General features: G+C 36.9%; 1 protein-coding gene across 4 annotated transcripts in view; it reads right to left on the bottom strand.

The window, feature by feature from the left end:
* Nucleotides 1–1,521: 1,521 nt before the first annotated feature.
* ZC3H8 (zinc finger CCCH-type containing 8) overlaps nucleotides 1,522–16,181 on the bottom strand; it is a 36,297-nt gene continuing 21,637 nt past the window's right edge. For 2 of the 4 annotated variants that reach the window (XM_061211092.1, XM_061211093.1), the window contains 6 exons: nucleotides 15,873–16,012; nucleotides 13,311–13,433; nucleotides 12,799–12,910; nucleotides 11,688–11,797; nucleotides 10,755–10,803; nucleotides 1,528–2,051 (listed from right to left, as the gene is read on the bottom strand). In XM_061211092.1, the coding sequence (XP_061067075.1) occupies nucleotides 10,774–10,803; nucleotides 11,688–11,797; nucleotides 12,799–12,910; nucleotides 13,311–13,433; nucleotides 15,873–16,012 (515 nt within the window). In that variant the 3' untranslated portion in view covers nucleotides 1,528–2,051; nucleotides 10,755–10,773. Of the gene's footprint in view, nucleotides 2,052–10,754; nucleotides 10,804–11,687; nucleotides 11,798–12,798; nucleotides 12,911–13,310; nucleotides 13,434–15,872; nucleotides 16,013–16,181 lie in introns of all 4 variants that reach the window. The other 2 variants (XM_061211090.1, XM_061211091.1) reach the window with 2 other exon arrangements.

Genomic DNA, 16,181 nt, shown 5'->3' with positions numbered 1-16,181 from the left:
TTTCTTGCTTATATTTCCTCTGGTTCAGATTTTTTTTTAACTATGGTATTATTATACTCATACTTGCTTGGAGTTGCATCAAGGGTCAGTGAAATTTACTTCACAAGAGGAAAAAGGGAGCAGAGAGGAGCAGAGGCCAATGGGCACTAAAGCCTCGTACGGCCGAGATGGCCAGACTTCAGAGCACTTACAACCAGGCAGACAAACAGACCCTGATTCAAGGTACAACACAGTGGAGGCATGACTGAAGCAGTACATTGGGAAATCTGCTCTGAGGAAAAGCTCTCTTTAGAGAATTGTAGAGAAGAAAGTGGAAATTGGAGGCTGGAGTCCAGTTGGAAAGGGCTGTAATAACGAACAGAATAGAGACCCACAGCCTGATGGCTGCTTTAGGTGCACAGGGCACATCTGAGGGAAAACGTCTCTCCCTCGACTTGATTTAACACAAGTTAAGAGATTTCACTGACACAGCGATGTTTGCCTCTTCAAAATAATGATAGTTGTAGCTATTTAAACTTCTCTGATTCTCACTCCCTCAAATCTCTACTTGGTCTTTTAAGTTTACAGGTGAGATGGGTACTGCCTCTTGGAATATAAGAATTACTTTTTTCTTATACATAAACTTTATGTCAGCCAATGTTAGCTTATGTACAGGTTGGCCATAAAATGTACCTTCTACAATTGTGCCCTATGACAAGATCTTGAATTCCTTTAAACTGTATGTGATCTTTAAAGAAGACATGAAGTATCAATTCTACAGGTAGTATAACCACTCCCTTGCACAATTTCATTAAATTATTGAAGCTTCTTGTAATGAACCCTCTTAAAGCATCAACTCAGCCCCTCTCCCCTGTGACTTCCTCTGGACGATTCTAGTGCATTACCTTTCCCTCCTTCCTATCACAGCCATGGAGTGAACATGGAAGACTGCAATGGGCGCTGAGAGATGACTCACTCTCAGCTCACACACTCCTGATGCTAAGAGCCCAGGATTCATCGTTGTTTCTTCCTTTCCCAGGTCTTGTCTGATATACCTTTGCTTGAGTATAAGCAATTCCCTTTCTTGCTTTTGTGGGATTAGGTTACAACCAAAATAATTCTGACTCATATTTTCAGACAAGACTTTGCTAAGAAGCGTCACTAACTTTGGTGGACTCTAATGTATACAGCAAGTTAGTGATGCTATTATTTTTCCCACCAATAAAACAATATTATGATAATAGTTTCAATTTCATTTTTCTAATAATAATCAGTACCACTATATAAAAGTACATATTTAGAATCTTATTATTCATGCTTGGAAAATTTTGTATTGGAATATTATATTAAAGATATCACCACACTCCTAAAATTTATGTTCTACAAGTATATAATCTGACTATAGTTTATGAACCAATGAGAAAGATAACCATTCTTATATTTTAACAACAAAAAACTTAAGAACTCCAGGTTTAGGAATGGTATAGCAAGAAACACTGTTCCATTTTATTTATAACAGTAAGAAATCAGAAACAACTTTTTTGTTCAACAATAGGAAACTGGTTTTAAAAAAATCACAGAACCATAATTTAAGCCATAAAACAGAACTGTGAGCAAACAATAAAAATATGTTGTGAATGTATTTAATGACATGAAAAGATCTAGCTGTATATTCATTGTCTATTATCCCAATGTCTTCCTAGTGGAACCTAGTAGTTTTCTCTCTTCCATCCTCACTCAGCCTAACCTTCCTCCTATTTTATTGAGAAAACGCAATCAATCAGAAGAGACTTCTGCAGTCTACTACAACATTTACCCACCAGCCAGCATCTCTGTCACATATGCTCCTCCCATATGTTTCACATATGTTTCAATGGCTGGAACCATCTTGGTGAAGACCAACCCTTCACTTAGACACTACATTCTGTCCCTCGGCGCCACCCACTGAAGAGTTGCACATTACTGTAATGACACAAGAGGGCGCTTTAAATGAGGAATTTTGTAAACCACTCCAAATCAAGTCTTGAATAGTCTTGAACAGGCAGACACAAGCACTCTTCATCCATACAAAGCTACAGAAGAAAAGAGAAAACAAAAACACATGAGCTGGTAAAAATTACCAACTTAGCTACCGACTCCACCAAAAAAAACATGCACAGAAGAAAACTAACACAAAAATCCAAACTGAATTAAATATCCCAATTTAGGTATATGAAAAACAACAACAACAACAACAACTAGAATTGGAATTCAAAAACTAAGTCCAAAACTGAACAAAAAAAATGGAAGTAGCCATAAAAAAAGAACGAAATTGAGTTATTTGTAGTGAGGTGGATGGACCTAGGGTCTGTGGAAGTCAGAAAGAGAAAAACAAATACCGTACGCTAACACATATATATGGAATCTAAAAAAAAAAAAAAAAAAAAGGTTCTGAAGAACCTAGGGGCAGGACAGGAATAAAGACACAGACATACATAGAGAATGGACTTGAGGACATGGGGAGGGGGAGGGGGAAGGGTAAGCTAGGACGAAGTGAGAGACTGGCATGGACATATATACACTACCAAATGTAAAATAGCTAGCTAGTGCGAAGCAGCCGCATAGCACAGGGAGATCTGTTCTGTGCTTTGTGACCACCTAGAGGGGCAGGATAGGGAGGATGGGAGGGAGACGCAAGAGGGAGGAGATATGGGAATATATGTATATGTATAGCTGATTCACTTTGTTATAAAGCAGAAACTAACACACCATTGTAAAGCAATTATACTCCAATAAAGATAAAAAAAAAAAAAAAAAGGAAGTAATGAAACAAGAGTTGACTGACCCCAGAAATGACAGAAGAAATAGTAATCACATCAAAAACGAAGACTATAATACAGACCAAATTTGAATGGAAACTTAATAAGGGTAATTGGACAAAAGTGGAAAAAGAAAAAGAATAAAAATTAGATGAAGAAAGTTAAAACAAAGAGCAAAAAAAAGAAAAACCATCACAGAGATAACATAATATACATAATACACATAGTAACTATAAATCAAACATTCCGTCATTTCAATAAATGTGAACGGATTAATTCACTTACCAAAAGAAAAAAATGGATTTCTGGTTTGGCTCACAGAGCAAAACCCAACTATATGCACTATTAAAGAAACAAACCTAAAACTGACTCAGAAAAGCTAAAAATAAAATGATGGGCAAATGAATATTAAAAGCAAATGCAAACAAATCTCTGGCTGCAATGTAGAATCTGAAACCACATCAAGAAATTTTCTGTACTGTTACATTAAAATCTATTAATCTACATTGTAGGTTGGATGTATATTTTACACAAGCATATTTTATAATATCATGCATTATTTATTTGGAAAATATTACCTTACTAATTTATGCAGATTTTTCAAATGCTTCATTCTATAGCATTTTAAGAATCACATTCTTTAATATCATCACCAATCAATCTTACCAAAAAGTCTTTAAGTGCAGGAAAGCTTTCAAGCTCACAGAGGCAGATCAAATGTTGCTAAACTGTAATTTTTGCTCAAAAGCCAGAACTTTATCATCAATAACATATACTTTCAGTTGTTTTTCTTGAAGAGACAGGGTCACTCCATTCATTTGTGAAAATCTACCTGCCAAACATCCACATCTGAAAAAACCAGTTTGCCCCTCAGTTTTTTTTTTTTCTTTTTTTTCTTTTTGGTTGTGTTGGGTCTTCGTTGCTGCACACGGGCTTTCTCTAGTTCTGTTGAGCGGGGGCCACTCTTCACTGTGGTGTGCGGGCTTCTCATTCCAGTGGCTTCTCTTGTTGCAGAGCACAGGCTCCAGGTGTGCGGGCTCAGTAGTTGTGGCTCGTGGGCTCTAGAGCACAGGCTCAGTAGTTGTGGCACACGGGCTTAGTTGCTCCACAGCATGTGGGATCTTCCCAGACCAGGGATCAAACCCGTGTCCTCTGCACTGGCAGGTGGATTCCTAACCACTGTACCACCAGGGAAGTCCCTGTCCCTGAGTTATTCTTTCACGTAAAAGAGTATTCATGAAAAGGTGTTCAACATCACTAATTAGGGAAATGCAAATCAAAACTACAATGAGATAACCACCTTTTATACCCATTAGGTAGGCTACTATCAAAACAACTGAAAATAACAAGTGTTGATGAGAATGGGAGAAATTGGAACCCTGTGTACTGTTGGTGGAAATGTAAAAATGGTACAGCCTCTTGGGAAACAGTATGGCGGTTCCTCAAAAAATTCAAAATAGAATTATCACATTCTATTCTAACGGATCCAGCAATTTCGCTTCTGGGTATATACTCAGAATTGAAAGCAAGGTTTCAAAAAGATACACAACCATGGTCACAGTAGCATTATTCACAATAGTTAAAAAATGGAAGCAACCCAAGTAACCATTGACAGATGGGTGGTTAAGCAAAATGTGGTAGATACATACAATGGAATTTTTTTTTTTTTTAATTTTTTGGCTGTGCCATGCAGCATGTGGGATCTCAGTTCCCTGACCAGGAATCGAACCCGCACCCCCTGCATTGGGAGTGCAGAGTCTTAACCACGGGATCGCCAGGGAAGTCCCAATACAATGGAATAGTATTCAGCCTTAAAAAAGGATTGAAATTCTGAAATATGCTACAACATGGATGAACCTTGAAGATACACGTTAAGTGAAATAAGTCAGTCACGAAAAGATAAATACTGTATGATTCCACTTACAAGAGGTACCTTGAGTAGTCAAAAATCATAAAGACAGAAAGTAGAATGGAGATTGCCAAGGGCCTGGGGAAGGGTGAAATGGGGAGTTCTTCTTCAATGGGTATGAAGTTTCAGTTTTGCAAGATGCATGGTGGCGATGGTTGCACAACAATATGCCTGTACTCAAATACCAGTGAATCATACACTTAAAAATGGTTACAATGGTAAATATGTTATGTGTATTTTACCACAATTAAAAAAAAAAAAGCATCCATCCATTCCTATCTTCTCAAGTATTTGTTTTCAAATAAGAAACAAGCATTGAATTTTGGAGGAAGTCTTTTCAGCATCTACAGAAATAATCATGAAATGAAAGACTACCATTTTGCTGTTTTTCCATGATAATCCTTGTAAAACTACATGACTTTTAAAACTATCTAAATATACTACCTTGATAAAAAATATTTAATGAAACAAACTTCTAGGATATAAATCAAATAGTACATTGAGAGAAATTTATAGGTTTAGATGTATGTATTAGAAAAGGAAACAATCAATTTTTGGGCAAAATAAGCTCGAAGAATGTAAAATCAATGCTATAATAAAGAACAGAAATTAATGAAATGGAAGATTAATATAAAACAGAATTAACTAAAAGCAAAGTTGGTTCTTTATAAAGGATAACAGAACTGTTAAACCTCCAGAAAAGTTGATCAAGAAGAATAAAAGGGGCTTCCCTGGTGGTGCAGTGGTTAAGAATCCACCTGCCAATGCAGGGGACACGGGTTTGAGCCCTGGTTCAGGAAGATCCCACATGCTGCGGAGCAACTAAGCCTGTGTGCCACAACTGCTGAACCTGCACTCTAGAGCCTGCGAGCCACTGCTATTGAGCCCGCGTGCCACAACTACTGAAGCCCTCGTGCCTAGAGCCCATGCTCCGCAACAAGAGAAGCCACTGCAATAAGAAGCCCGCACACTGCAATGAAGAGTGGCCCCTGCTCGCCACAACTAGAGAAAGCCCGCGCACAGCAACAAAGAAACAAAGGCAGCCAAAAGTAAATAAATAAAATAAATAAATTTATAAAAAAAAGAATAAAAGGCACAAATAATCAACATAAGGAATAAAAAGGCAGCTATAATTTCAGATGCTACAGATATTAAGAAGAAAAGAGAATATCATGATTATGCCAAAACATTCAAAAATTTTTAATTTAAATTAGAAAATTTTGTTTATCTCAGGAATGCAAGGGTAGCTTAACATTTCTAAATCCATAGATATAATTCATCACATTAGCAGAATAGAAAAACTCGTGCTCATCTCAAAAGAATTCCAGGGCTTCCCTGGTGGTGCAGTGGTTGAGAATCTGCCTGCCAATGCAGGGGACACGGGTTCGAGCCCTGGTCTGGGAGGATCCCACATGCTGCAGAGCAACTGGGCCTGTGAGCCACAACTACTGAGCCTGCGCGTCTGGAGCCTGTGCTCCGCAACAAGAGAGGCCGCGATAGTGAGAGGCCCGCGCACCGCGATGAAGAGTGGCCCCCACTTGCCACAACTAGAGAAAGCCCTCGCACAGAAACGAAGACCCAACACAGCCATAAATAAATAAAAATAAATTTTTTAAAAAATTATTAAAAAAAAAAAAAGAGAACACAACTGAGAGCCCAGAAATAAATCCTTACATTTAGTTCAACTGATTTTTGACAAAGGTGCCAAGGCAACTCAGTGGGGAAAGGGTAGTTTTTTAAAATGCTTGCTGGAACAATTGGATATCTATATGCAAAACAAAAATTTGGATCCTAACTCACACCATTCCCAAAAATTAACTCAAAATGAATCACAGACATAAATATAAGAGCTAAAACTATTTAAAAAAATTTAGAAGAAAACATAAAAGTGAGTCTTGTGACCTTGGATTAGACAAAGAATTTTTAGATGAAACACCAAAAGCATGATCCATGACGAAAAAAACTGATAAAGTGTACTACAACAAAATGAAAACGTTCATGCTTCAATAGACACTTTTTAAAAGGCAAGCACAAATTGGGACAAAAAGACAAAGCCACAGATTGAGACAAAATATTTGCAAATTATATATCTAATAAAGGATTTGTGTTCAACATATATAAAGAACTCTTACAACTCAATTATAAGCTTACAACCCAATTAAAAAATGGGCAAAGATCTGAATCCACTAACAGCACATGAAAAGATGCTCAACACCATTAGTCATTAGAAAAATGCAAATTACAACTACAATGAGATTCCAGCTCACCCCTAACAGAAAAGCTATAATCAAAACAGCTGACAATAACAAGCATTGGTGAGGATGTGAAGAAACTAAAATCCTCCTACATTGCCGTCTGGAATGTAAAATGATGCAGCCACTTTGTAAAACAATGCGGCAGTTCTTAAAAAGTTAAACATGTATTTACTGTCAGACCCAGAAATTCCACTAAAGTAGTAACCTACTCAAGATAAATAAAAATGTATGTCCGCAAAGCTAAAAATAAGCTCATCCTGATTTTTCCTCCTACCAATACTTCCTTGATGCAGCCTAAGGTTTTCTGTGATCTCAAGTAGTCACCTCTTGATCCCATGACCTAGAAATAAGTCATCCCTGCTTGAGGAAATGAAAAAGTACTTCAATTAACACAGGTCCAAATCTACCCTGAATTGACAGCCACCCCACCAGCATCAAAAAGTTCCACAAAACCCACTTGTTCCTAATTGTACCACCAAAAGGGAAAAAAGTCCTTAGATGAGAAGTTCCTCAAGAGAATATTCATTTATGCATTTGGTAGCTTCGTAACATTGATTTTCTGTGATATCCCCAAGGCATATTTTGACAATGTATTAGAATTCTCATTTTCCAAAAAAAAAAAAAAAAGTATGTCCACAACACAAAGATTCACACACAAATGCTCACAGCAGAATTATTCCTAATAACTAAAAATTGGAAATAACACAAATATCTATCAACTGGTGAAAGGATAAAAAAAAGTGGTATATCCATACAATGGAATAATGGAGCAATTATTTTTTTAAAAAATCACTGATATATGCTAAAGCATTGATGAATCTCAAAACCATTATACTATATGAAAAGAGCCAGAAGCAAAAGACCACATGCTGGGGCTTCCCTGGTGGCGCAGTGGTTGAGACTCCACCTGCCAAGGCAGGGGACACGGGTTCGAGCCCTGGTCCGGGAAGATCCCACTTGCCGCAGAGCAACTAAGCCCGTGAGCCACAACTACTGAGCCTGTGTGCCACAACTACTGAAGCCCACACACCTAGAGACCATGCTCCGCAACAAGAGAAGCCACTGCAACGAGAAGCCCGCGCACCGCAACTATAGAGAGGCCACGCGCAGCAAAGAAGACCCAACTCAGCCAAAAATAAAAAAAAACAAAACAAAAACAAAAACAAAAAAAGACCACATGTTGAAATTTATATGAAATACCCAGAAAAGGCAAATCTAGAAAATTCATTAGTGGGATTGGGAAGTGACCACAAATGGGTAAAAGGAATCTTTTGGGGGTGTCAAAAACCTTCTAAAACTAGATTTTGTGATGCTATGCAACTCTGTAAATTTACCAAATAATATTGAATTATACACTTAAAACAAGTGATATATAAATCATACCTCAATAAAGCTGTTTTTAAAAAAACTAACAAAGTAAAAGGGTCCAAAATAGTCAAGGTGCTCCTGAAGAACAACATTACAAAAATTATCAAACTATATCAAAATCCAACAAAGCTCCAGTAATTAAGGCAGTAGAGTACTAGAGCGAAAGACAAAAGGAACAGAACAGAGACCCCAGAAATAGACCTCTGTTTGAAGGAAACTCGATATATACCAGAGGGGGCATTACAAATCAGTGGGGAAAGGGCAGTCTTTTCAGTTGAATGGTTCTGGGAGATTGGTTATCCATATGGGGAAAAAAAAGAAAATCAAGTCCCTATAGCACACTGTTTAAAAAAAAAAAAAATCAATTAGTCTTAATTCTTCCCTTTTCCCTATACCCACAGCTGCCCTCTTTTTCGTGTAATTAAAAAAATTTTTTATTGAGGTATTATTGACATATAACATTATATTGGCTTTAGGTGTACAACATAACTCAGTATTTGTATAGATTGAGAAATGACTGTTACAATAAGACTAGTTACCACCTAACACCATACATACTTAACTTTAAGGATTTACTCTCTCAGCAACTTTCAAGTATGCTCTACAACATTACTGACTATAGTCACCATGCCGTACACTACAGCCCCATGACCTATTTATTTTATTGCTGGAAGTCTGTACCTGTTGACCCCTTTCTTCACCTGTTTCACCCACTGCCCAATCCCCATCCCCTCTGGTAACCACCACTCTCTGTTCTCTGTATCTATGATTTTGGTTTGGTTTTATTTGTCCATTTGTTTTGTTTTTTAGACATAAGTGAAATCATAACGGTATTTGTCTTTCTCTGACTTGATCTGCTTAGCATAATTCCCTCAAGGTCCCTTCAGAAAATTTTTCATGTAATTTAGCAATTCCTCCCACACGGAAAGTACAGAAAGTAGAGTATACTTTCCTACTCCCTGACTTTGGGCTTGGCTATGTGACTTACTTTGGTCAATGGGTTGTAAGTAAACGTGATGTGATACAAACAGGGCCTTGCCCTCTTGTCCTTCTGCCAATGCCATGAGAAAAACATGCCCCAGCTAGCCCCTTGGTCCCAGGAGGAGAGTGAGACAAATGTGGGGCAGAACCATCCCAGTGGTTCTGCTTTATGAAGCACAACCAACCCAGCCAGAGGCAGCCTGTATCAGCCTATTCCCAGCCAATCTGCAGATGCATGGAAAAAGAAATGTTTATTTTTATATGCTACTGAGAGTCCTGTGGTTGGTTTTAAACACCATTATTGTGACAACTGTTAACTGATAGAATTTCCAAAGGATTAAAATATAAATGTAAAAAGCAAAACTACAAAAACCTAAAAAAAATTTAAGTACTTTACAGCCTCATGATAGGGAAGGATTTCTTAAGCAAGACACAAAACACAAAACCTACCATAAAGAAAAAGATTGCCAAAACAAGTAATTCTGCTCACTGAGACGCCTTTAAAAAAGTGAAAAGACAGCCCACAAAATGGGAGAAGACTTGTCACACATACGTCACAAACAATTTATATATAAAAATCAATTTATAAAGAACAATCAGCCCAATAGAAACATAAGCAAAAGACATTAATGGCATTTCACCGGAGATGAAGCTCAAAAGCCAGTAAGTATAAGAAAAAATGCTGAACTTTATGAAAATAAAGCTATGTGGCACCATTTTTACACCCACTAAATTGGTCAAAACATTTAAAGTCACGATAATATAAAGCATTAGTGAGTGGGGAGCAACAGAAATTCTTTTACACAGTTGATGGCAATAAAAACTGTTATAAGTACTTCAGTAAAGATTGGTATTATCTTAAGTTTTAAGATGATGCAACAATTCTCTTCCTTGGTACACTCAGGACAACTCACACACATTTTCATCAGAAGACATGTAAAACAGTTATTTATAGTAACAGTTTATATTTTAAAAATTGAAAATAACCTCAATGTCCGTCAATAGTAGAATGACTGAATAATTTGTAACATATTCATAGAATAAATGCTATACAAGAGTAAAAATGAATGACAGCTGCATGCATATACATGAATGAATCTTACAAGCATAATGCTGAGTGAAAATAGCAAGTCACCAGTAAGTATAGAATATGATACTGTTTAATATCCAAACCCAAGCAAAACTAAATATAATATTTGGTGAATCATACACATTTGGTAAATTTACAAAGAAACAAAACAGAAGAATAAAAATACAAAAAGACAGTGACAAATCCAGAAAGGGAAGCAGGTCCATGGAGATCCACATATGTATCTATTTATATGTATCAAATACTTTGCAAGTTTTTAGTGGGGTAGGAGAGAAAAAGACTTCTATTTGAGAAATGTAAAAAGGCCTATGTCCCCATGCCAATTTCTAGAGATATTTCAGAGGGGGAAAAAAGTGTTAAATCATTAATTTTACCTTTTTATGTATCTTACTTTCATGACGACTTCTTTTCAGGATTCAAAACCTAATATGGGGGGAAAAAAATCACACAATCATTTGTATGCATTAAATTCAGGTACATCATCATACTCTTGTAATTTTCTAAAGATTCCAATAATATTTGTCCTAGTAATCATCTAATAATATTTACTATAAGGGGAACTGGAAAATGACTTTTACATTTATCATTTTTTCCACATACATTCATGCTAATAAACAACCAAATATTTGGTATAATTTCTAATTCCAGGGTAACCCTTCATATTTCACAATTAAAAATATCCAGAAACAAGGACCTTTGACTTTCAAATATTTGCATATAGTCAAGGGAACTTCTGCCGCAAGAAGGAATGGTTTGGTTTTAAAAGAATCTTTTATTTTCACTTATATTTCAGTTTAATTTTGAAGAGACTAGCTCCAACTAACACATGGGAAATGAAAGAACATAAACGACTATTATTTTTCAATTATCTTTTCTTACATCTGAAAGAATATTTGAAGAAAACTTTGAAATAACTACTTAAGTACGTTTTGATGTAACCCTAAAATATTTATCAACCAATGATCCTTAACTTTCCTTCTAAGAGTATAACAGGAGTACTATTTCTCCTATTTGCTTTGTTTTCCTTTGGTTAACTTAGCCACTAAGGTTGCTAACTACACTGAAGGTTTTAAGAACATTCCAATTTACACCAGCAGTAAGTATAAATTTTCCTTTAAGCTATAAGGAAAAGTATACAAATGAATTTTCTAAACTGAAGTAAATCCTTAGATTATCAGTCCTAATATAACCCATATGCTACCCTATGAGGCACTCTCCTTAAGGAACTGTGAGTGTCTTTTCAAATTCCACCCTTAGTTCAAACGTATTCTTTAAAAAAGAAAAACAAAAATTAAAATTGTACTTACTTTAGCCAACAGTTCTTGTGTTTCAGCAGTCAGTGGATCATGTGAAAACTTGCAATATTCTCCCTGATAACATTTTGCTCCTGTATGGTAAAACTTGCAAGGATACTCATGTTAACCCAAATGTTAAGGAAAAGAACAACTGTAATCCAACTAAAATAATTTGTTATTAACTTAGTAACTTTATTTTTCCTACGTAAAGTTCTTTTCTATTAGTAGAAACAAATTCTCTATTTATTATATGAAACAGTAAATTATTAACTGGGTTGTAAGAAAAATCTAATTTTAGGATGATTATGAAGTTTATTGGCTATCACAGGATACTTTTTTCCTTCATATCCAGTCTTAAAATAAACTACAGGTATATTTCACTGATATAAGAGAGGGATGTATATTTTAAATACTTTGAGAAATGGGATTATTTTTAAAGCATTCTTTTGCAGTGGGGGGATTAAAGTCAATGACAATGATATGTCTTACAAATCTGGATCCTTCATATATTAGGCTTGTACAAAATAGGATCAATTTATACAGCTTCGAAATTGTGTTCTAGGAAGAATTTCTCAAGTTAGAATTTGCGATTTCTTGTATTGAATGACTGAAGGAAAACAACTTTTGTGTTGATCAAAGATCCAATTACCCTAAAGTGTTTATGTTCGTATTTTTACAACATGTCTAGACCATTTACACTGAAGAGTTAGGGTTATTCTTCAAATTAAGGGACAATTAACCTCTATACAGTACAGAATGTGCAGAAAACGAGTACTCCCAAACTGTGCAATTCCTGCCTCTTTTATGAAGTAGATTACATGAATATAGATTCAATTAGTGGATGTCACAGCAGAAATTCAGAGAAAGTTTTTCTGGGACCTGAATAGATCTCATGAACGTGTTACACTACCCAGGTTGAGAGGATGTGCATTTGAGAGAATTTCTAAAGACTCTTGCTTGGGGGAAAAAGAAAAAAATCTCTGTACAATTTAATCACTTCAATACTGAGTTGAGCTTGGATAATGTAATTTTGCCATGGCTAAAACACTGGTTTCACTCAAAATTTTACATTCATGTAAATGTTTATGAAAAGTAAAGTTACTGTACCTGTGATAAAGGATATTATGCAAATATAGACAGTTTTCACCTCTGGTACAATATCCTTGTACATAAAACTTACACATTTCCTTTTTCTTCTCTATCTCTGCAGCATGATCAAACTTACACTGGTCTCCCTGGGCCAAAAGAAGGAACAAGGAAAAACCATTATTCCTCATAGTTAAGTCATTACAATTCCTACTTAACTTAATGATTCTAGAAGAAAACAAAGTCTTAGAAGCAGTACAGTCTAATTCTTAACGAGCTATCATAACCACATCACATATATATATCTGCTTAAAAATCTGTCAAGTCCTTAATATTTTTAACACAAAGCATTTTTAAAAAATTATCTACTTTCCTAAACATAAAAGAATATTTCAGTAAAATTTTCTAATTGAAACTTTCCCAGAAGGAAACGGTTCTAGAATTGTACAGGTATGCTGTTGGAGTGTCTAATGGAAAGAGGAGTTGGTTTTAGTACATTTTTGCTATATCTTACATTTTAGTATATTTTTGCTTACACATTTTTTATACCTTAATACATTTCCTTTCAAGAAAATATTTACAAATTTGTTTTCCCTGGCGCTGCACCGTATGTTGGTTGATGAATCCCTGACTCATTCTCACAGGCTGCTGCTTCTCTTCAGGTTTACCATCCTTTGAAAACAAAAACAAAAAACTAAATGTGAGAAATAAAAAGTTAAATATTTTATTCCATTGTACAAAAAAATGTGTTTTTAAAATTAATTAATTAATTATTTATTTTTGGCTGCATTGGGTCTTCGTTGCTGTGTGCAGGCTTTCTCTAGTTGCGTCGAGCGGGGGCTACTCTCTATTGCACTGCACGGGCTTCTCATTGCGGTGGCTTCTCTTGTTGCGCAGCACAGGCCCTAGGCACACGGGCTTCAGTAGTTGTGGCACACGGGCTTCAGCAGTTGCAGCTCACGGGCTCTAGAGCGCAGGCTCAGTAGTTGTGGCGCATGGGCTTAGTTGCTCCACGGCATGTGGGATCTTCCCAGACCAGGGATCAAACCTGTGTCCCCTGCACTGGCAGGCAGATTCTTATCCACTGCGCCACCAGGGAAGGCCGTACAAAATTATTTTAAACCACCTTTAAAAACATTAAAAAGTAACTCTTCTGAATTGGCCTGCAGGTAAGATGTGGACTTTTGTACATCAGTTGAAAAAAATGAATGTTTTGTCAGTTTCAACAGCATTCTATCACTGAACATTATGAATATTTTATTGTACCTTGCCCTCTTTTTAAAAAATTAATTTAAAAATTTTAAAAGGAAAGTACCACTACTTCTGATTAAAAAGTGAAGCCTAAGAACAAGGCTCTTTAGAACAATGGGGACAAACCTCAAAATCATAAGGTAAACCGAAAGTAGTGTGATCTTTCATTTCAATGAGATGCTCACTACGTGTGAGCTGAGTGTACTGATGAGCTCAAATTAACAAACATAATTAGAAATATACCCTCAAAAATGGCAATAAAGGTATGAAAACAAAAAGGGAATTTCATTTTAGGTCTTTAGAAACATAAATCACTTTTAGTGTGTTAACTTGTGGTACAACCTACAGCTTCTACGTACCATATACCCGCATACAGTCTTAGGAATTCAGTTAAGTACAAAGAAGGGAGCTGGCTGTATATTTATGTGATCTGCTTTGCAATAATGTCAGACTGCCACTTAGCACCATCAAAATTATGTGTCTAATAAATATGTCAGTTTTAACTCTGGGTTTTATTTTATGTTATTAAATTCTAACATATATGTTTACAATTTGTTCCTCATGTAGCAGGGCTGTCAGCTTTGGCTGAATAATCATTTGAGTCAATCTAAACCAAACGCAAGGGGGGACTTCCCTTGTGGTCCAGTGGTTAAGACTCCACGCACCCAGTGCAGGGGGCCCAGGTTGTTAGGGAACTAGAGCCCACATGCCGCAACTAAAGATCCCGCATGAAGCAACTAAGACCTGGCGCAGCCAAATAAATAAATAAATATATATCTAAAAAAAAAAAAAAAGGAAAGGGAAACTGCCTGGGTCTAGCCCTACCTTGGCCCTTGTGACTACAGGCAGTTACCTAAACCCTAGGGCTTCGGATTCCTCCCTTGTAAAATAGATTTTATATAAATACATTTCAATCTATAATATTTGGTATTTTTAATATTTTACCACCCTCAACTCTTGCCTCCTGAACCAAGCCTAACAAAAAAAAGGTGGCCATCCAGCTTAGAAGCCCTCAGAAAACCAGAGTCCAGAGGAGTCACTTATTGTTCTACCGTGATTACATCTGCAGACCAAGGAAGAGGAACTTCTACAAAGCAAAATCAAAATTCCAGGAGGGTAGGGAGTGTCTGGTAAGGTCAAAGCTCAAAAATATTCATTTTTAATTTCCAGAGGGAGTCAAAAACCAACAGACCAGGGACTTTAATAGTAGAAACTCTGGGGCTTCCCTGGTGGCGCAGTGGTTGAGAATCTGCCTGCCGATGCGGGGGGCACGGGTTCGAGCCCTGGTCTGGGGGGATCCCACATGCCGCGGAGCAACTGGGCCCGTGAGCCACAATTACTGAGCCTGCGCGTCTGGAGCCTGTGCTCCGCAACAAGAGGGGCCGCGATGGTGAGAGGCCCGCGCACCGCGATGAAGAGTGGCCCCCACTTGCCGCAACTAGAGAAAGCCCTCGCACAGAAACGAAGACCCAACACAGCCATAAATAAATAAATAAATAGATAGATAGATAGATAGATAGCCAGACCCTTAGCTCTGAAAAAAAAAAAAGAGTAGAAACTCTGTAAGACTCTGTAGCCTTTGGAATGCCCTCATGGCTATCTTATATACTCCCTGCCTCCCAAATCTGTTTTTGCACAGCCCTCAGAAATCAGGGGGCTTGTGTGCATGTATACAGGGGCAACAGGTACGACACTAAGGCTTGAGTGGGCGCTGGCAGGTAACGAGTGTGAGGGAAGGCAGCCCAACAGTGAGAAAGAAGAACCCACGGAGCCCACTGGAGGTAAGAGGAGATCCCATTGGGGTGCAAGATAAAAATCCAAGGGCAGGCAGTGCCCTCCGACAGGCATATATTCTCATACCTGTTCCTGTGAGCCATTGTTCCTCAGGGAAGCGTTTGATCCTTTGTCTCCAGTGCCAGGCCATTTTCGCTTCATTTTCTTCTGTTTACCATTCTTGTGAACAGCTTTAAGGTTTTTATTTTTATTTTTTTGTTTAACAGCTAAAAGCAAGAAAGTTAAATTTAAAGATGATATAAAAGTACAATAGCAGTTTACTCTTAAGAAGTATATTCTATAATAATCCAGGAAAACTTCTCCACTGCTCAAAGAGTAATAACTAGGATGATGCCGACCTGTCTTTCTAGAAGCTCTTGGATTAATATATTCCGG

Source organism: Eubalaena glacialis, chromosome 14, assembly GCF_028564815.1.
Source record: "Eubalaena glacialis isolate mEubGla1 chromosome 14, mEubGla1.1.hap2.+ XY, whole genome shotgun sequence".
NCBI lineage: Eukaryota > Metazoa > Chordata > Mammalia > Artiodactyla > Balaenidae > Eubalaena > Eubalaena glacialis.
Note: the sequence above shows the minus strand (reverse complement) of the source record. Positions and strands in the feature narration are given on the sequence as shown.